The following is a 22604-nucleotide window of genomic DNA, read 5'->3' on the forward strand; positions in this document are numbered from 1 at the left end:
AAATTTCTCAGAGAAGCTGTGCTCTCTTCCCGAGGTTTAAGAATAAACTTCTCTTGTGGCAACTCTTTCTCCAGATTCACTTTACTCTTCTATTTTTCTTCTTTCCTCTAATGGGAAATTTCAGGACATTGTTTTTGTTACCTAAGTTTTATATTCTCTGAAAGATAATTTCGGTCTGGGTAACCATTTACTTAGGAGTAAGGAGTGACCTAGGATTCAGAAAAAAACATAATTTAAAAGTTAGAGAGCAAATCGTACTTCACTTCATATGATATCCTAGTCGAGCACTTTCTAGGACAGAAGGCTTTTCTGGCCATTAGATGTAAAAGGGTGAGATTTACTGGGGATGAAGGAAAACCACATGGAAGTAGCAAGAAGAGTCTGCTGAGGATCACATGCAGGTGAAAAGATTGATGTTTATCAATGCTGCCTTTGGGTTTTTATGCCTGCCTAAAGCACAAAGTCCAAACTTTTCTCTTGGCTCTGGAGGTAGACATTAGTTTCACAAAACTTATGCTTTTGGCACCTGTAACTGTGTCTTGAAGCAAAAATTTAAATGTATTTGTTCGTACACTTGTATCAAAATCATGGCTGGCTTGAAGTCCCGCAAAGAAATTATTTTTATATGGATGGGGTATGTAAGTATGCATAACTTACGCAAGAATCAATGTGCACAGGTGTAAATTACTCTGAAAATGTTGTCCTAAGTCATCTGCAAAGCATGGGAATGCATTGGATTCCAACTCTGCAGAAGAAAATTTTTCTTTCCTGTTCTTCTACATTTATGAAACTATACAGAGCTTATTCAGTGATCTAGGTCTTTCCAGAGTGCTTGGTCTAATAAATAGCTATTTAACAATGATATAATGTTCAAAATCAGGAACTGTGTACACTTTCAAAATCCTGCATGTGAAGCAGTGTACTTCATTTTCCTAGGGGCTAATAGACTCGTGTCATTTAAAACTTTGAAATCATTGCAAAAACAGAAATATGATTTGATGGGTATTTTGGGGAAATATTACATAATGTAGCACTAGTTTATGCCAAGGAAACTTGGAATAAAGCTACAAATTGAATTTCATTATCAGGTGAGGGCTGTTTACATTAAGCTAAATATTTAAAAATAAGAAGTATTGCCAACAGTCTTTTGTAAGTTTAAATGAAGTTTGCACAGGTGTTAGCTTACATTTTAGTTTCCAGTAGTAAGTGGTACAGTATTCAGAAATTGTCTCTTGTTCTTCAGTAACATACACACATCAAATGGTTATTAAACAGTTGCATGTGTCTAACTAAATTGGAAAATTTTTATTTCAGATGATTCGAAAGATGCTGATTCCTTATCAGATGAAGCTACCCACAATAGCAATCAAAATAACAGCAACTGTTCCTCTCCTTCTCGAATGTCAGATTCTGTTTCCTTAAATACTGATAGTAGCCAAGATACTTCTCTCTGTTCTCCAGACAAAGAAACACATGCTGCTGTTTTATCCAAGATCAGGTTTGTAAGATACTGTATACCACTGAGCAAGTATAATAGAAAAATGTTACTTAATTGTTCATAGTATGTGTCCACTCCTTTAATTCATTAATTTATCATTTGTGAAATAATTGAAATTATAATGTTTTAAAATAGTGTTAAATAATGGAATAGTTCCCTTTAAAAAAAAAAGGCAATAAAATTCAGAGGCTAATTTCAGGATACAAGGCATTGTTCCCATCTGTTTTAATAATAGGGTATAATAATTTCATCCTTATAATTTGTTACCCCTGCAAAACATTTCGATACACCATTTTAAAAGCTCTGTGTTTTTATTTGCATAATTTTGAAGATCTGTTTGATTACTAACTATAAAAGACTTTTAGAAACTTATAAAGAAGGGACTGACAGGATGCTACTCTTTTTGAAATTTTAGTTAGAAGGTGCCTTTTTTTAAAAAAAATTGCCAATAGAAACAAGACATTTGTCCAAAATTGTCATGGAACTTGCAAATATTTGATAAAAAAAATTGAGCTATTGTCACGTTGTACTTTTTGACACTTTTAAACTGTCTTTAATAATTTGTGTTCAATTTAAACAAACTTCTGAAATCAGGTGACACAATCACTACCAAAATGAGCCCTCCATATGATGTATTTTTGTAATGGTAAGATAGCAAGTCATAAATATTGGTCTTTGTCCTGTTTTGTGTGCACAGTATGGCTGTGTTGCATGTTAATGATTATTTTTTCTAAAACAGTTCTTAAAGGAATATGTTGGTTCCTTTTGGAATTTCTTTTAAGAGCCATCTTTTTTTCCAGGCGAGAAGATGAAAATTTGAATAACCTTTTGCAAAATGGAGATGAATTGAGCATTACGGCAGAAGAAAAAATAAATGTGCAAGGGAAGGTTACAAATTTGTCTGAATATGAATTAAGCATTGAAGAAAGATTAGGTCTGATAGGAAAAGGTGTTGATCTAAGCACTCCTACAGAGGAGTATCTCAAATTAGACCAAATTAACATGAATATCAATAAACTGGCTAGTGAAGAGGCAATGTCAGTTCCTGTAGAAAGGTTACAAACGCAGGAAATGGTTTCAGTAAAAGGCTTTTTGAATAACAGCGGGAAAGAAGAAAGTGAGCACTTGGAAAACGGAGATAAATATCCTATAAATAAAGTCAATGGACATGCTGAGGAAGCAGTACAGTCTCTCAGTAAAGACAAGCTAATGAGAAGCACTACAGTTGATGGCGATTCTGCTGAGCTGTCTGTTTCGAGGAGCACTGAAGATTTGTCCCCACAGAGAAGTGGTCCTGTGATGAAATCTCTCAGCATCACCAGTATGGACACTGGTGGTCTGAAAATCTATGATATTGTCAATGAGAATGGATCTCAACAGCCAAACTCAGTGGTAAAATCAGTGTCTGATAGTGCAGATGGAAAAAACATAGTCAGAAGCAAATCTGCCACTCTTCTGTATGATCAGCCTTTGCAGGTTTTTCCTGGGTCGTCATCATCATCTGATTTAGTATCTTCTGCAAAAACTGTGTTCAAGTTTGACTCAAATCACAACCCCGAAGGTGCTAATGTAGTGAGAGGATCAGTGGCAAGTGGTGCACAGATGTTCTGCGCTCCCCAGTATAATATTCAGTACAGCAGCAGTGCAACAGCAAAAGACACCCTGTGGTCCCAGAAACAAAACACCCAAGCAGAGCAAGGCAGCTTACCTCCTTCACGTCTGCATAGGTCTGACAGTACAGAAACTCCCACCTATGTAAAGCATTGTGCCAATATGAATTTCTCCAATCATAACAATGTCCGAGCCAGCACTGTGTATAACACTCATCAACGAACGACTGGGAGACTTATAGATATGTGGGCTATTCCACCGCATGATAGGCTGCTCCCAGGAGCAACCAGACACACTCTGCAAAGGCAGAGCAGTGTATCTTCTACAGCTTCTATAAATGTTGGGGATACCGGACCTTCAAGGCGGACCCAGGTTCCTGAAGGGGATTATTTAACATACAGAGATTTGCATTCAATGGGAAGAGCTCCACCAGCAATGTCTGGGCAGCAGAGACCTCTTTCTGCTAGGACATACAGCATTGATGGTCCAAACGTACCCCGACCACAGAGTGCTCGGCCGTCAGTGAATGAAATACCGGAAAGAACTATGTCAGTTAGTGACTTCAATTACTCACGGACTAGTCCTTCAAAGAGATCAAACCCAAGGGTTAACTCTGAGCACTCTTTATTAGACCCTCCAGGAAAAAGTAAAGTCCCTCATGACTGGAGGGAACAGGTGCTGCGACATATTGAGGCTAAAAAGCTAGAAAAGGTAAAAATAATAATTTAAAAACTTTTCTACCTTTCTGTTACCTGGATATGGAATAAGTTAAATACTTGTTTTGAACTGCTTTTACTTACCAGTGAAAATGTACTTCTGATACTGCCTTATAAAGGATAAACGTGTTTGTGATGAGTATCTGAGAAACAGTCAAATGGTAGACTGTAAATGAACTTTTCCTCCAAAGAAAAAAAATCCCTGTTGTTTTTACATCATACTTGCCAGCTTAGTCCAATTACTTTGGAATGCATTAAATAATGTCATATTGACCTGCTGGATTGCAAGGCCAGCTATTTTAGGCCAGGTGATTTTTATTGTAGCATTGTATTTGTGTTATACTAAAATATTAGCTTACACTTCTTGATTTTTTTCTGTTCTGCATTTCCCCCCCTATTTCTTCTCTTTAAGAACAAGGAAGAGAAAATCAGTAAAATCTATTTGGAAGTGTAGGTCTACAGCTTCAGTTGCTGAAGAATTCAAAAGCCATAATTCACATATTTGCCTCCAAGCCAGTTGTCTTTTGAAGTTGGGTATCTAACAGATTGTTGAATGAATATTTATTGCTGTGAGATGAGAACACTTAAAAATCTTGTTCATTTCAGGAAATCACAGGAGGTTTTGATATAACTAGGGATGATGAACAGAATCACAGAATCACTAAGGTTGGAAAAGACCTCTAGGATCATCAAGTCCAATCATCAACCCAACACCACTATGCCCACTAAACCATGTCCCACAGTGCCACCTCCACATGTTTCTTGAACACCTCCAGTGAGGGTGACTCAGCCACCTCCTGGGGCAGCCTGTTCCAGTGCCTCACCACTCTCAGTAAAGAAATTTTCCCTACTATCCAGCCTGAACCTCCCCTGGCGCAACTTGACGCCGTTTCCTCTTGTCCTGTCACTCGTCACTTAGGAGAAGAGACCAACACCCACCTCTCTGCAACCCCCTTTCAGGTAGTTGTAGAGAGCGATAAGGTCTCCCCTCAGCCTCCTCTTCTCCAGACTGAACAACCCCAGTTCCCTCAGCCGCTCCTCATAAGACTTGTGCTCCAGACCCCTCACCAGCTTCGTTGCCCTTCTCTGGACACGCTCCAGCACCTCAATGTCCTTCTTGTAGTGAGGGGCCCAAAACTGAACACAGTATTCGAGGTGCGGCCTCACCAGTGCCAAGTACAGGGGCACGATCACCTCCCTGGTCCCGCTGGCCACACTATTTCTGATACAGGCCAGGATGCCATTGGCCTTCTTGGCCACCTGGGCACACTGCTGGCTCATATTCAGCCGGCTGTCGACCAACACCCCCAGGTCCTTTTCTGCGGGGCAGCTTTCCAGCCACTCATCCCCAAGCCTGTAGCGTTGCATGGGGTTGTTGTGACCCAAGTGCAGGACCCGGCACTTGGCCTTGTTGAACCTCATACAATTCATACAGGATTCTTTATGTACTGTAAATGCTATCAAGAATTTGAGCTGATACTTAGAGCTGAACAATTATGCATCTTCAAAGAATTTGAGTAGAGGCTGAAAGAGTGTAATCTATGCTGTCCAGCTAAACCAGTTTTAAATATCATCGCTAGTTAGCTTAATCCTGTTTCCGTGGAGGGGAAGTGAGTAAAGCAGCCAAAATACATTTTGATTATGCCAGGCAGATTGATTTTCTTTTTAATTTCTTTTGCAAGAACATAGTTTGATTTGTGATGATTATACTAGGTACTTCAATATCCATGATAGCAAAAGAAATTTAATTGGAGATGGTTGGAAAAATTACTTTTAACTAATTTTTCTTTGGAAATCCAAGTATTTGGAGGGATGGGTTTGCTTTTGTTTGTTTTAAGTTGCATAACTTCTGGTGATAGAAAGGGGTGGGTTTTGCTTGTTTTTTAAAGAAGCCTGCACAACAGCTGCACCTGTTCTGATCCAGTTTGTGTCATGTACAACATAAAATATTTTAAGGCTTTCACAATACTGTGCTGTAGTGTGGGGATCCTTTGTTCCATAAGGTGGTCACAACCCTCACCATGTTCCCACCCTAATAAAAGGTGCATTCTCTGATCTCCCATTCTTTTGGATGCATGTATCAAATCTTACATGAAAGGACAGAGAAGCAAAAATCACAGCAATCCCTGAATGCAGAGGGAGCCAGAACTTCAGTGCACTGCTAATGCAGCTTGTCTTACATAGTCTACATTTGACATGTTAGGAACAATGTTTAATTACACTAGTGATGTCTGTTCAGGTACTGTAGCAGTGTAGTCACCTTTACTGAAATGAAATTGATTGCTTGACTTGATTCCCTTTATATCTGTCTGTACTTTCTACCATGCTTTATATGTAAACCTTAATTTTTGTTTCCTACTAGAGTGATATGGAATAGCTGCTATTGAGATCTTAGCTGTGCATCTAATTTAACGGATCTTAGAAGTTTGTTTTGTATGAGCGTGTTTCTTTTGTTCTGGCCTTGAAGTGTTTTAAAGTAGCTTTTACTTAGCAATCTGAGACTTATTTATGGGTTTAAAAGTGAATGTGTGCATAATTGTCTATTTCATATTTTCTGGGATATGACTGACTTGAAAAATCTGAACTGTGAAAAATGTAGATATGATCCTATATGGCAGCTGGCAAATATGATAATGTGGAAATTCTAGGAATTTACTGGATATTTCTTTGTTCTTTTAAAATAATGGTTTTGGTATTTCTGTTTGTAATTAAAAATTAGGCAGGTGGGGGGGACTTAATCTATAAACCAGACTTCTGAAGTGTTTTGCAGTCTGAAAAAATGTCAGTAATTGGAGAACTCATTTAAGGAACAAGCATTTAAGGAACAAATTCAATTACAGAGCTCATTTAATGAATGCTTACTGGAAATTGCTTTAACAAAGCCTTCATGGATTTAAAATGGCATTTCTTTTTTTAAAGCATAAGACACAATACTGACAAAAACAAGTATAGAAAAGTAAGCCTTATGATGAATATTTAATTCATATCCTCTTGCCTGTGTTGATACACAACTGTATGGATTAATAGTATTACATTCACAACTATTCTGAGTCTGTTACTGAATTTAATCGAGTTTATTATTTCTATCCTGTGTTTATTAGCGAAGAGGGTGTAGTGGGTTTTGGGGGGCTGGTTTGGTGTGGGTTTTTTGTGGTGGTGGTTTTTTTTTTCCTTTTTGCTAAGCTCCTAAAGTACTTGTTTATTTTTTTATAAAATTTGGTAACTGGGGGGCGGGGGTGAACCCACTTAAAGAAACAGTGTCTGCTTGTTGGACAAATTGGAGAAGCTAGTTCTTGTTTTATTTTTTAGCCCTTTTTACCTTATAGGTAGCGGAAAAAAAAACTTCCAAGAGTTTAATTTGCATGAGGAGAGATAAAGGATAGTTTTAAGTCCAGCAAAAATGATTAATAGTGGAGTCCAGCCAAGTAACCAGCATTTGTAATCCCTTTGACAAGCTGTAAGGGGGCATACGCTGATCAACTAAAATTATCCAACTGGTTGAAGGAAGGTGAAAACAGTTCATGAGACCATTTGTAAATAGAAGTTTTGCATATATTCAGGAGAAACAATTTGCTTACCCTGATGCAAAGCATATTTTATTGTGAGATGGAGAAAAGAGCTTATTTAAATGTCAAGCTGCTCTCTAGTGGTTTTATATGTAGGCTGTTGGAAAGCATGCAGTCAATTCTGCCCCACCCCCAACCTCATAAAATTAGTGCACAGGTGAGGTTTTTAAGAACAGTAATATTTTTCAGCATATTTTCCTTTTTGAGTGTGACTTGCTAATTTTACTACCTGTTATATCACAGTAATCTTCCATAGTAATCTTGTTGAAAATTTTCATTTAGGAATTTAACCTAAAATACTGCCCATGTAAAAACACTAGTGTCACACACATTTTATTGTGTAGTAGAGAAAATTCTCATTTGTAAATTGCATTAACAAATATCTCCAACAGTTATCTGCAAATACCTATTATGTTCCTATGTGCTGAGTAGGCAAAAACAGTTACTGGGCCTGACTCTGTCCTTTGCTTAAGTATATTTTCTTTTTTTGTTGTGGATCTCTTGGGAGTTCATCAGGTGCGTGTTTTCTTTCAATTCTAATTTCATCTTAATTAAGTCCTCTATTTTTTATCTACTTTGCCTGCTATTTATGTAAAATGGCAGACCTTTCAGAGGTCATAAAGTTTGATTCCTGCTTTCCAATTCAGAAATCAGAATAGGTGATTCTATTCTCAAAGTTGCCAGTGTACAGTGCCTTATTAAAAGAAGAAAGTCCGAGTGTATCATCATTGATACAGAATTGCAGTTTTAATCAAAGTTTGAAAGTTTTTCTTGAACTGATTTTTTTACGCTACATAGCTAACATGCAAAAATATTTTCATTGATACGGCCTCAGATTTTCTCCAAGTTAAGCTTAGTTCAATGTGCCGAGAAAACTAACTTCAGTGGGTCTGTGCACACATAAAATTAAGTGCTTAAGTGTTTATAAGATCATAGCCTGAAGAATATTTTGACACTGATAAATTGCAGGAATGCTATCCATTCAGTAGTTCTTAGTTTTAAATTTTGATTTTAGGGTTTTTTCTCCATTTTGAATGGACTACTGAACCATCAGTGTGTTATAATGATATTTTCTGGAGTTCAGAAGTCAATATATCACACATTAAAATGAATAAAATTCTTGTGTATTTGGAATGTAAACAACAAAAGTTCTGACCCTGCAAACATTTTATGACAGTAGAATTTAAATTATATGTAATTTTCCATATGTAACTTTTCACTAGGAATGCTATCACTTGTTGAAGATACTTCTTTTTTTTCAGGATCAGAGACCTAAATTCATGCTTTTTTTTTCCTCTGTCATGACTGAAGAATAGTTTCATAATGTTTAAGTTCTTCTTTGGCACAAACTGGTATCTTGGTAGAATTCTATCAGATTTCAAGCAAAACTTTTTTTTTGCTTGTGTGCTTTTATTCCAAAAGGCTTAAAGCATTAATTTTAGCCATTTCAAGTGTTCCAGAATACCTTTAGCAAACATTTTCTAAAGAATCTTTAATAGTCAGGGTGGGAATGAAAAATGAAGGGATTTCTAGACGTTTAATATAGCCTTAAAGGATAACATGTCCACCTTTAACTGGCAGTTGATTCCAAGTACTGTTAAATAAATAAATAAATAAAAAGGCTAATACTTAGGCTTAGCAGTTATGTTACCAGTTAAAGCTATTCCAAGATAAATAGAATGTAGAGTCTTGTTCCCTGCAGATACTTGAATTTTATTAGTTCCTGTTCTATACCAAAATTTCATAGATTGTCGTGACAGACTCCAGCCAGTCTTAAAATTACAACATTATTATCCAATAGAAATTCTCCTAGGTAAATTTCACTATTTATTGTCTTGCACCTAAGTAAACATGTTAAGACACTTCAATTCCCAAAAGACACCTTGTTGAAGTCTCAAATTCTCTTGTAAGCTGCAAAATGGAGAATATGTTCTGACTCGTAGCATTCAAAAAGAATGTAAGTAAACCCCAAAACTATGCTACTAGCTGCCTGCATCTAAATTGATTCTATTAAAAGCTGATTTTTACTACAAATCATGATTTACATGCTGAATATTTTTTTTTTAATTTGTACATAGCTGTTTTTTCTTGATGTATTGTAGCTTTTAATATGTGTTATTCATGGTTGAATAACTCATTTCTAGTAAAAAGCTTTCACAAAAATATAGTGGAACATGGCATGTATATTGGTTAGTGTATATTAGTTTAAAGTAACTGAAATGAGATTCCTCAAGCCTCAGATATTTGAATTATCATTTTGCAGGCCGTTATGCCCTAAGGCACTGTAGCAAATCAGGTGCAGAATGGAGTTGGTACTTGGAATTCACATTCATACTTAATCTGAAGTTTAGACCATACATTTATTCCATATTTAGTTGTTAATAAATTGGAATAAAAATCAGTGGGTTTAATGGCATCTGCATAGTCAGATTTATCAAAGTGTGTCTTCTCTGGTGCAGCAGTCTTCAGGAACCTCACTAGGAAATGTACAATCTTCATTGTGCTCATACTGAGAAGCAAAATTAAGAGGAATCCTGTTCGCGTTCCAAATGCCTCAGTTTCTCTCTCCCAGCTAAAAATAGGTAGAGGAAAAATACTTCCTAGATTTGTCACTGGGAATCTCTTCTTGTGTTAAACTAAAACTTTCTTACACCTCCATGTAATCTTAAATAGTATTTGTTCTGTACAGTTTGTACTTGTAAGTTCCTTCTAATTTAGTGTTAAGACGCTATGCCCAATGTAGAGAAGGAGAAAAACGGTGTTTGCAGTAATTCTCATATCTTCCCTACATCAATTGCACGGTCATTTTTTGTACTTTGGAAAAAGTCTGTACCAAGAAAGGAGATTTTATAAACCCTTCAATAAAACTACTCTCAGGTTATATAATCACCTTGATGCTAAACTGAGTTAACTGAAATCTTAATTCCTGATGGACAAGTTGTGCCTCTACAAATTTCAGGAAAGTTCTACCTCCTATTGCACATCTAACTTAGATTGTAAGTACAAATCTGGATTTAGATAGTTAATATTTATTGACCATCTGTTTGGGTCCTTCTAAGAGAAGAGTGAATCTAGTGGATCTAGGGATCTTTGTAGTAAGATGGTCTGCTAGAGACACTTTCAGAAGATAATTTTCTAGTCTCACCATGCATTCCTTCTATTTTTATCTGTCTTTCTGCCACTTACAGAAAATAGATATAGGAGCCTCTGAGAGGAGCTTCCTGTAAGGAGACTTAGGGAGTTGCCTATACAAGTAGGGGAAGAAGGCCACCTGGCTAATTATGGAGACTATTTTGAGAAGAGTTGTAAGAAGATGCTTTGAGACACAAAGGAGCTAATGAAAACTGGCTTTGGGAGTTTCATCTGGGTGTTTGGCCTGAAACTTAGATGAGCAGTAAACTCAGATTGAATGTTTAGTAAAGAGAGACTTAATTGCTGAGTACCGTCTTCCCTCCCAAGAGGGGGAAAGCCTCTGGAGGCTTGTCTGGAAGCTTGAAAAATCCATTGACTAGAGAACAGGGTGAGTGTAGAAGAGGAGCATGAAGAAAGCTCATTATGCCATTAGGTGAGAGGTTATTCAACAGCCTTGGCCAAGGAAAGCCAAGTACTGTCAGTAAATACTGTTTTCCAAGGGAGTTTCCAATGACTGTGCTACCAGAGCATCTGGGGACTATGGAGCATATGCAGAGGCATGTGCCTTAGATTACTAAGCCAGTTTTAGCTTCACAAGGTAAAGCTAGTATGAAAGAGCAAATGTCTCCCTGGAGACTAGTGACTGTTTTCAAAATCAGATTAGTATGTGTAGTCAACAGACAAACACCAAAGTGCATTTATTCCTGTAAGAGTAGTTGCAATACAACTGTTGCAGTCAAATGATATGTATTTTAAACTTTTTTTTGTTTTTTAACTTGGAAAAATTAGAAACTTTATAAAAAACAAAAAACTTTGAATTTGCTGGGTTTTGATGCTTTGTGGTATATCTTTTACTATGATCATATTTTTTCATGGGTCTGTCACTTTTTCAAGATAGGTTTGTTTCATTTGTCAGGTGGCACATGGAGGATTTTCCTTCTCTTCTTTTGTGCAGTCTTTCTATTTTGTTTTATTCTTACAACTACAAAAGTCCATGGTGGCAAGATGGTAATGTCTACTGCTTTCTTTCTGCTACCTTTGCCAATATTGCAGAGGTCAGGTTTGCAAGGTAATGAAGCTCAAAACCAAACCAGTATCACTGCTACCCTTGAGCTCATGTTACCTGTTTGCCTGCAGTGGCACAGGGGTGGACTCCGAGGTTTCTCTTGAGCCTCTTTTTCTTTAAATCAGGCTTATTCACATTCTTGAAAGAAGTGTTACTGGAATGCATTGCAGATGTTGACAGCATTGCAATAGCAAGAAAACCCAGTCAAACAGTCAAATCTCTGTGTACATTTTTATTTGTACCGTACCAGTAATGGCGGGGAAATGAGACAAAATAACTGGTAATTAGATGGTTTTCCACAGGTGTTTATCTTGACTGCCAGCTTCTCTTCCTACAACATATTTGATATGTTGCAAATTTAATGAAAACCTAGAAATTTTGATAAACTGTGCACCTTTGTTGTTTTTCCAGACACATGAACATTTGAATTACTTTATTTACATGTAATTCTGCATGTTAACTGCTGTTTGCACGCTGATTTACAGTAAATAAAGGTAAATAGGGGTCACTGAATTGTGTTTTACACGTCACAGTGGTATGATTCTTGCATGGTTTTTATCTTGCATGACAATGAAATATGTTTGTATTAGTCTATGTATAACATGTCTTGTGGTTTATGCATGCTGCACTAATCTCTGTTAAATCTGTCCCCTCTTTATTCAGAGCATGCTGTCTAGGTCCTTTAATTCCAATTATGCTGCAGTTAGCAACTTTCACTATGGCAGCTCTAGGGATCTGCATGGCAGCCAGGGTAGTGTTGCCTTGAGTGTGGCAGACGGAAGAGGTTCTGGTGTGCACATTGTTCGAGTGAGTACCTACAGGAGGCTATTGCAATGTATAGAGGGGGAAAGAATAAACTGTGAGAGGTGTTTGTAAATTGCTAGTTGTTATTCTACGTATGGATAATGCTTTCAATAAAAAGAATATAATTTATGTGCTGGAATTTTTTTATAGGCATTAAATCAAAGAATTTACCTTCACTTCAAATGCCTTAAACTTACTGCAAGGCTTTTCAATTTAATGTAATGAAGTTGAGTTTTCTAATTGGCTTTTATATGTGGTTGAACATAGGTAAAACTGTCTGGTTTTGCTGTACAAATGTGAACAAGAGATTACCATTCTGAATTTAACCTAGGTTGATAAAGGTTTGAACAAAATCTTATTTATCATGCTTTTTCCTCCCCCAAACAAATTCTGATTATATAAACTGTACTGTAAGATACTTCAAGCATTCAAGAAAATTGATATTTTAGTTTGTAAGAAAATGTGAGGAAATGACTCTAACTCTGAGCATGCTGAGTGATGTTATGGTATCCATAGTGAGCAGGATGAAGTCAACAGACAACTTCTTTTAACTATAGGAATCCTCGAATAGGCAGTCCTTAGCATTTGTTCACTTTTCTGATCAGTTTATTGGTGATCAAAGACACCTCTGCAGTTGCTAGTTTTCATAAATATTCATCAATATATTATGAGTATGGTCTCTTGCTAGTAACATTTTCTACATAAACAATGTACTAGTTAATCAAAGAAGATAAAGAATGATAAAGCCCTTAAAATGTTTTACTCTGGGCTGCTTATGAGAATTTTTTTAGTTTGAGTTATATGAAGTCAGTCATCTTTACTGCTCCATTCTGTTTGAAGCATCCCCAGGCTTCTACACCAGGAGACCAATGCCAGGATGAAGTATTCATTTCAGGACAGCAGAATTACTCATCTGCCACACTTAGTCTCAAAGATGTTCCTCCAGACAGCATGAAGAAAATAGCTGTGCAGGTAAATGATCTACATGACACCATGGATAGGATATATTTATTATTATTTATAAGGATATCTTTTTTATTAGTAGTAGAAACACATGTTGGGATAGCAGTTGGAACTGGGGCTTCTTTAAAATGTAGTACCTAGGTATTGAAGGTGGTGTAAGTTAAATAGCATCCTCTTTTTGAAAGACAAAATAGTTAGCTGTATGAAGTTAGCTGTTCTCGTTTCTCTTCAGCAGGGACTTTGAAAGAAGAAATTGGCAGCAAAAGACATAATTGCAAGTGGAAATTGGAATATGGTACATGATTTCAGGGAAGCAATCTGAAGCTGATTAAACCTTTTAAAGAACAAACTTGAAATCTGTTGTGACGAAATCGTGATGATAAACTAGAATTTGTAGGAGACATTCTGTATACATCTCTAAGGACCATCTCTACAGGCAGGACTTACTACAATGAAAATAAATGGATGCTTGTAAATTATTATAATATAGCAACAGATTTTATCACTTCAGTAATTTCAGTTGCATTTCTACAGACACTGGATATTGGGAATTTGCACAGCTGTTGATACATGTTGCCTATGTAAACTCTACCTCTGGCAGTGCAACAAAACATAGGTTTTCTGTCATGCTTTAGGTTTTCAGAAAAGGCAGTAGAAAATCGTGTAAATTGAGTACATCTGATCTGTAAATTAGCTAAAAAATGTATATATACACACATTACCCTTTCTCGTAATCACTTTGACATAAAAAACTCATCTTAACAGAACAGATTCTGATATGTGTCCGTTCAGTTAGCATGGTTAAAGGTTGAAATTTGCACACTTCAGTTATTTATAATACTGAGAGAGAGAGTATTTTAACATCCTTGTATCCTATAACTAATGGGATAATGGTGGCAGGCAGAAAAATCTGTAACTCAAGACTAGCATTTTTGGAATGTGGGAATCATACAGATGGATGAGTGACTACTTAGGCTAGGTAAGAGCACAAGGCATACAGGCGAGGAGGGAAAAGGCTGCCCATCTCAACACAGAGCTGCAAAGCTGAACAGGTAACTCTGAGGCTTCAGTAGGAAACGTTGCCATCTCCAACATCATTCCTAGTAAAATGGTTTGAATGCACTGTATGTCTTGACAGCTGTGTACCTTACTGCTGTTTGTCATCTTTATATCTACCAAATCAGTGACAGATGTGTTAGCAGAAGAATAACACTTATTGGAAATATCATTACAGTTTTGATATTAAAATCTTGAGCTTGTACGTGAATTTGCTCAGAAGGTTTTCTTGCAAAGTGGTTACCAAAAGATGCTCAGAGAGCATATGATTTCTGTTGGCTAGCTGTGTGGCATTTTTATTTTGTGTATGATCTACTGGGAATTGTTACAAAATCTGAATTTTATGCAATAAAAGTGCAAACTATAGTGATATCAACCAAGTGTCAATTCTGGCAGTTGCACTTCTAGAAAATAATGGTTGGGATAACTCAGTGAAACAAGTGCTAAAAGCAAAGGCTGTCTAGGCTGTTCTAGTAGGTTAGCACTCTAAGTTTTGTTTTTCAGATTTGTTCTCAGGAGGTCAGAGCTGATGACTATAAAGAAAATTGAGTGTAATTGTACATGATCCAGAAGAGTAGTTTTAGTAATGTTCTTAAAAATAAAAGCAGTCAAGTATGAGAAATATTGAAATAATAAAGGAGAAATTGAGGACTGCTGCTTATAAAATGTATGACATAGAGTATTCATGTTTTATTCAGATACCTTTGACAAACGGACAAATGTGCCAGCCTCAAAGACCTCAAGCAAACTACAGCCAAGTCCATCATCTCCCTCCTCAATCATCAGTAGCAAGACATCCGTCTAGAGAGCAATTAATTGATTATCTGATGTTAAAAGTTGCCCCCCAACCTCCCTATACCCAGTCCCAGTATTCTCCCAGACAAAGCCATGAATTGGCAAAGCAAGAGGTAAGAATAAAATCATAATTGACAATATGACATTTGTCTGTCAGTGGCAGTGAATTGTTAGATTGGTTTTGTTTATTACCATTTCTTTGTAGATGGTGATAGAAATCATACAGGAATTTATCTGCAGCAGAAGACAATTCTACTACTGAAATCACACATTTCTTCTAGTTTTGAGCTCTTTTTACTTTTTATGTGAACATTTTAAGAAAGAAATGTGGTAGATTTTTAATAGAATGTACCAGAAACTTAAGCTTGCATCTTTTTACTGAGCTAGAAATTTATTTCTCAACTACATTTATTGATCATCAACTCATTAATTATCTAGAAACTGAAAAAATACAAATTAGCAGTACAAGTTAGCAATGAATAGATGCAAAGTACTTTATCCAGAATGGTTGAAAAACCTGCAAATGTAGAAATGTGCATCCATAAACAAAAGCCAGGATAAAAAGAGTGTGAGCATGTGATGCATGCCTGAGAATTATCAGTTCTATTTCTACAGATGTGGGTAAGAGATTCTTATACAATTTAACAGCTCTCTCATTGTGGCAACCTTCTTTCTGATCTAGGACACAGGATGTTTCCTCTGTATTGTTCTGGGGTTTTTGAGAAAATACTGAGAACTATGTTTTTATTCTGTGCTAGAAATAAAGAATGTCCACTTCTTGTGTAATTAAGTTTTCTAGTCAACCATCCTGGCAATAGAAAGGGGAGACAGTGTTGGCCACATAGAACTTAGAGTAAAAGTAGGAGCAAGGTTTGGTTTGTGGTTTTTTTTTTTTTAAATTCAGCTAGGGGTAGCAAAGAAACAGGGGGAACAGATTCTCCCATAGGAATGTGTTTTTTGCTGGGGGCATTAAATTCATTTACATAATATCTAAATATCTCTGAATTTAAAGCCCGCATGAGCTATGATTATAATAACAGTGATATTGGAGTAAAACTTACATACAATGATAGCTGGTGCTGTTGTATTGGAATCTTGTTCTGGATTAATATTATGAGATACAATACTCTCTTGAACTGTATTAAATGCCTTTTTTTGAGTTTTCTTCTTTTTAAAGCTTTTGTTCATCTGAATTCCATAGTAATAATTTCATTACAGTAGCTTTGAATGCAGATTTTCAGCCAGTTCATCTAACTTTGGTTGTAACTACTTAGATTCGTGTGAGAATTGACAAGGATCCAGAACTTGGATTTAGTATATCAGGAGGAGTTGGTGGTAGAGGGAATCCATTCAGACCTGAAGATGATGTGAGTATTTTATACTAATGTAGTAATGCATCTTAAAATCAAAGCGGGGAGTGGGGAGGAAGTATATATGATATGGAAAATCAAGGTGATAGGTGACCATAGTGGTCACTTGACAACACAGAGGATTATTCTAGCTGAGTGGTTGTTGCACAGTTCCAGATATCAGTCAACAGATGTGAGATACTGAATTATGGAGTTTACAGTTATGAAGGCTCTTAAAAGAGAAAAGGATTCAGCCTACAGCTTTATTTCTGGTGGTTGATAATTCATCTTGACATACACATCTGCCAAATTAAACAAAGGCAGATCAGAATTTGCCCTTCAGTACTCCCTTAAAGGCAATTCTCCTGGATTTAACATCAGAAAAGGAAGGCAGTCACAAAAGCCAGTAGACCTGTAGAATAATATTGCATCTGTTTCATGCTACCCTACTATTCATGAAATAAGTTGTCAAAAATGTTTTCCGTCTCTGTTTTTCAAGGGTATATTTGTAACCAGAGTGCAACCAGAAGGACCAGCATCTAAGTTGTTGCAGCCTGGAGATAAAATAATTCAGGTACTGTGGTCATATAATGAACTAGCCTGTGTAATATACCAGTTCATTTTTAGTTTGTATCTTTTCTAAGAGCAGAATCTTCAATTTTTAGATAGATTGCCAGTATCTTTTGCAGAAGCATTCTTATATTCTGGGATGATGCTTTTAATTTTCTTCCACCGAACATTTAGGATAGGTGATACAGGCTGAAGCATTAATCAGTTGGATCATTTTTTCAAACTCTGAACATTTTTCATACTTGTAAAGACAAAAAAAGAGGCCTTATGTTGTCATTCAAGATGGAATGTGAGCATTTCATTAGGCTTTACTATCATTCAGTTATTTAACTTGTGGTCATTCACATGCAGTGTTCTGAATAATGTGTTGTCTGAACACCAGCAGTTGCCCCTCACAACCCCTCTCCTCAGCTGCACCTTGCTGTTACATCCCCCTCCATCCTACAGTTCCTGCCAGTCTTTGCTGCCTCTTCCCCAGCTGACAGGCTGGACATGCGCAAGCGCTGGCAGAAGCTGCCTTTTGGCTGGCTGATATCTGGCCGGTCACAGCATGTACCTCCTGGCTGCCCTGGCTGCCGCAGGCAAGCTAAGGAAGTTCCTTCAGGAGACATGCCTTCTGGGCTGCAGCTGTGCAATCCTTTTCTGTAGGAAATCGGTACCTTTCAGACCTCTGCTGTATCAGATTTGTTTGAAGTTGTCTAATGAGCTCATGAGCTATTTGGGAAGGAGTCAAGGAAATAGGCAAGGGGATTATATGAGCCTTACTTTCTTAAGGAAATGGGCTAACAGGACATCTGAACAGTGCTGTAGCCACCCTTAAAGTTGCAGAGCTTGCTAAAAATTATTAGTTGTTCACCACATTACTGGTTTGAGAATGTCGGTAGACTTGATTCTGTTGCATTTCAGTTTTCTAAAAACTCCAATAAGGCACAGCTAAGGTGCAGAGCGCACAGCCAGTTCTCTCTGTTGCCACATAAGGGGCAGTAGCTGAGGGAGAAAGGTGGGATGCACAGCTGGAAGCAGTAACAGTCTAAACTGGACGAATCTGTCATTCTGCAAGATTATGCCACCGAGACTGAACATGAATTTGCAGTAGTACACCCTGAGAAGTTGAACCATAGCCAGGTTTTCCCTGTCTTTTGTAGGCCACTTAGGCCAGCCTGTGTTTGCCAAGCCAAACCTGTCCCAATAATGACAATGTTGTTTAGAGTTGGAGGAAAATTCAAGCTGGGGGTGGCCTCAGGAGGTCTCACACCCTAAAATGGTTTCCAATGCCATTAATGTTTTTTGTTAAAGGCTTCAATAGTTTTAATTTATCACAAATGCCATTTCTAATATTCTAATATTTAAACTGGGATGTATCATATGTTCTGCATTTGCTTTTTTTGGCATGGCTATATTAAGGATGATGAATTAGATGTCTGATGTTAATGGTTTAAAGTTCAGTTTTCTTTTTTGGTTATTTGCAATACCTTTGGGGCAAAATTCTTCCAAAGCTTATACAGTAGTTTAATTTCTTGCAGCATACAGGTAAATGTTCAACTCACATCAACAATGTAATCTGCAAATCTGCAGTGTTTTATGTCTGCATTCATGTAGAATTTGAAGCTTAAATAAACTAATAAGCTTATATTAAGCTTAAAGCTTAAATAAGCTAACATGAAATATGAGACATGTTTTACTAACATGGTGTATGAGACTGTCATTTTCAATTTCAAATATTTATTTTTAGGCTAATGGATACAGCTTCATCAATATTGATCATGGACAAGCAGTATCTTTGCTAAAGACTTTTCAGAATACAGTGGAGCTCATCATTGTGCGAGAAGTTTCTTCATAAATACTGTGGATTGGGGGGAAAAGCCAGCAGGATTCATTGAAGGACTTATGGGAAACTGAGTATTTTGCCTATTTTTATACATGAAAGGAACTTAAAAAGAATTATGATCAAAATTTGTACAGGTAATACTGAACTTGTGGTTAAAGGGGGAAAAACCACTGTATAGAACGTACAGGAAATAATTTTGGAAATGCATATGGTGAATAAACTTGTTTTTAAGCATTACAGCAACCTAAGGATCATCCTCCAAGAACAAACCTCCGTTGGTTTTTTTGTACAGATGGTAGGTTTATTTTTGGATAATTCATACACATTACTAAACTTTGCGCAAGGCTTTGCGAAGCCTCGGTTGTAGCCAATGGACAGATGGCAGGGCTGTCTGTCCTGTAGCTGTTTATTGCCTTTATTTTTATTCACCAGATATTAATGTGTTATGCTGAAACCACTTCTGTAGATATGGACAGGAGATATGAAATGTTGGCTTTGCTATGTGCACATTGTATAGATGAATGGGTAGATGGAAGGTGGTGCTGATTGGACAGAATAAAGGTCAGGTGAAACAACTATCTGCTACCTAAATTTGGAATCAGGAAAGAAGTAGTAGTGTTTAGTTCCGGAGTGTACGTCTACCAATAGAAAATGCAATAAAAGCTTACGGTGTTTTTTAGGAAGACTGTAACTACACATCTGTGATATTCTACAGGATTTGTTCTTAATGTAGTCATTGAATATTCATTTGACATATTGGAGTCATGTTTCGTTGGGTTTTCTTGCATACATAATTTTTTCAACTGTACTGTGGAAATGTGCCCAGAGGTTTTTCTCTGCCGTGGAAATCCCCAATTTTGTGCAAATGGTGATACTTTTATCTTTTTAGAAAGTACTCCATTTTAACCTTGCAGATTTTAAAAATGAAACTGAAATGGCCAGTTTTTAAGGTTGTTGCCTGTAATATATATTTAAACACACACAAAGTAAATGATGCAGGACGGGTTATGAAAGACATCTCGATTTTGTTTGGCCTTTGCATTGCCTTGTTAATCAAAAAGGAAACCATAGGCATGGAGCTAGGTAACCAAAGCAAGTTTGTGAAACTTTGAACAGTGATGGAGAATTGCTGTGGTGAGATGGAGAGCAAAGGGAGGGTGTACTTACAACCCACCAGTTCGTAATGATATTTCTTAAAGGGCTGTTCCTACAGGTAACATTAAATGTGAACTAGACACTTCAGAGTCATTAAAGGGTTTCTAACTATTAATATAATAGTGATTTACCACAGGCTGCCTTTGTTCCTTATTACTGTATAAAATATTCAATTATGCTTCTATTAATTTTGTTTACCAGAAACATTAACTTTATTTTTCTTTCTCCTTTGTAATCAAATAGAGACTGCGTAATCTGCAGTGATAATTAATACACGGTTGTTACGGACCAGGGAAAAGTGCCATAGAAGACCAATAACTGTTTTTAATCAGGGCTAATAATTAGCCTGTCATTGGAGCAATATTCAGTTATTGCAGTTCATTTTTAATTACATATAAGTTGGTAGTTTGAGACAGGTATAAGTTGCTTTTTTTCAACCCATGTGTACAAAAGTAAATGCTTTCAATAAAGCTAGCAAAAACACCAGCCTCCTTTTAGTTTTGGGACAATGAGCTGGAAGAGGGAGGAATTATACATAGCTAGCAGTAATAAACAGGCAGTACTTTTTAAATAAGTGAACTCCAATATTATTGCACTTCTTTTCAGAGATGTTAACTATTGCTTATTGTACTGTGTATAGTTCTAATAATTTTAATTGAAACCCTTTAACAACTCTTTGTATATTTTAATTCTTTTTAGTTGATTTTCAGTAATATTTACCTAGAAAATGATTTTTTTGATATATTAGCAGAAATGTGCTGTATTTTGATAAAATTCACTTATTTTCTGTGTGCTGTTAATCTTCCAAGAAAAGAATGAGAAACATAGCTATATAATGGCAGGCTTCAGTGTTCCCCTTCTAAGATGTGTTTTGTTGTTGTTTAGTTTCTATTTTTTTATTGAAAATGCAAAATGTTCACATCACATGTTCATTACTTCTAATCATATTATTTTTATCACACACTGCCTTTTAAAGGGGATACATACAGACAAGTCCTAAGTTACCTTTGTCTTCTACATAACCTGTATCTTTGGGAAGGGAAATGTCCAAAAAGCAGAACTGATTCTTTATTGATCTTGGACAGACTTTGTATACATTTTGCAGTACATTTAAATATATCACTGAGGAATTATACTGTATTATGTTTTGCTTTAATGGTAACAGAAGTTTCGTTGTGTCACTTAATTTCCAGATTTATGTATCACAGGAAAATTCTACCAAAAACTGTTTGGCTATCATAGAACTACAGAAGTAGAGATTTATAGGAAGAAGTTTAGTTCTTCGTGTGGAAATACTTGGCCAAAGCTTGTCTTTAGTAAATTAGCAAATTAACCATCTAATAAAACATGGATTATGCTGTTTTTACTCAGTAAATGTTGGAGTTTTCAGTGGATTGAAATGTGTTTATTCCTTCAGTGTCTGCGTGTAAACACATGTCAAACTAGATGATTTTGCAGAGAGTGGGAGAAAGATGTCTCCTGTACTAGTCCAGCCAGGATTCAGCAGGAGGAGAGACAATATCGACACTTTTCATTTTGAATGCATCTTAAACTACATTTTGAAATAGAATAAAAACCATCAGCAGCCTAAGTTACTCAGCATGGCAATGAGTTGATGCAAACTCTGTTAAATCTTTCCATTCTTAATAGTTCATTAAAGAATCAGTTCGACAGATGTCATGAAAAGATGAACTCTCCCACATATTTATTGTGTAAATATTTTTAGTTTCATTTTTGGACTGGACTTAAAAAATGTATATACTTGAAAGCATTCTATGAACACAAACATAGCAATAAACAACACACAGAATCAAACCTTTATGATTACTTTGCTTTTGTTTAGAAATATTCCCTTGTCAACAGCTACGAAATGTTTTTATTGATCAACATTTATTCAACATTCCAAATTTTTGTATATAATTAGACTGTTTCTGAGGTAACACATGGAGATTAGATAATAAACTAATGCTCTTTAAAGCTGTGTGTAATTGACTTATTTAAGTTCCAGGAAATTCTCCATAATACCATTTTATTCCTCCGTAGTTTTTATAGACCTTAGTACTCTATCAGTATACATTAGTAAAGTCTTATTTGTGTTTCTGGCTCTGCATCTCAGTGCCCTGGGCTCTGCTTTAGGTGATTTCATTGCAAGACTGGGTTATGCACAATAGAGAAATACTTTCGTGAATAACCCAATCTTGCAGTTAAATCAGCTAGGGCAGCCAGTGCCTTCTCTCCTAAAGAGATGAGTGATCTTTCTCTGATGCAGACTAAGTTGTTTCAGTAGCGGAATGGGGTGACTAGGTCAAGGAGCAGGGTTAAAATTGAGTGTCCTGAGAGTGCTCTGGTGAGATTACAAGGGTTATGTGGTAAAGAAAGTGAAGAGCTCAGCATAGAATTTCACAGGAGAGGAAAATGCAGGTTTACATCCAGTTTTCTTGGAAACCACCTGACAATGTAGTAACACAAACTGTTTAGCCTTTTTTCCTTTTATA

The 22604-nt window shown here is 36.4% G+C and overlaps 1 protein-coding gene across 4 annotated transcripts in view; it reads left to right on the top strand.

The window, feature by feature from the left end:
* Nucleotides 1-21249, top strand: part of ERBIN (erbb2 interacting protein) — a 119292-nt gene extending 98043 nt beyond the window's left edge. For 2 of the 4 annotated variants that reach the window (XM_059833951.1, XM_059833952.1), the window contains 8 exons: nucleotides 1315-1498; nucleotides 2299-3820; nucleotides 12253-12396; nucleotides 13234-13365; nucleotides 15111-15320; nucleotides 16482-16574; nucleotides 17056-17130; nucleotides 18859-21249. In XM_059833951.1, the coding sequence (XP_059689934.1) occupies nucleotides 1315-1498; nucleotides 2299-3820; nucleotides 12253-12396; nucleotides 13234-13365; nucleotides 15111-15320; nucleotides 16482-16574; nucleotides 17056-17130; nucleotides 18859-18966 (2468 nt within the window). In that variant the 3' untranslated portion in view covers nucleotides 18967-21249. The remainder of the gene's footprint in view (nucleotides 1-1314; nucleotides 1499-2298; nucleotides 3821-12252; nucleotides 12397-13233; nucleotides 13366-15110; nucleotides 15321-16481; nucleotides 16575-17055; nucleotides 17131-18858) is intronic. The other 2 variants (XM_059833949.1, XM_059833950.1) reach the window with 1 other exon arrangement.
* The last annotated feature ends 1355 nt before the right edge of the window (nucleotides 21250-22604 follow it).

The sequence above is a fragment of the Gavia stellata genome, chromosome Z (assembly GCF_030936135.1).
Source record: "Gavia stellata isolate bGavSte3 chromosome Z, bGavSte3.hap2, whole genome shotgun sequence".
NCBI lineage: Eukaryota > Metazoa > Chordata > Aves > Gaviiformes > Gaviidae > Gavia > Gavia stellata.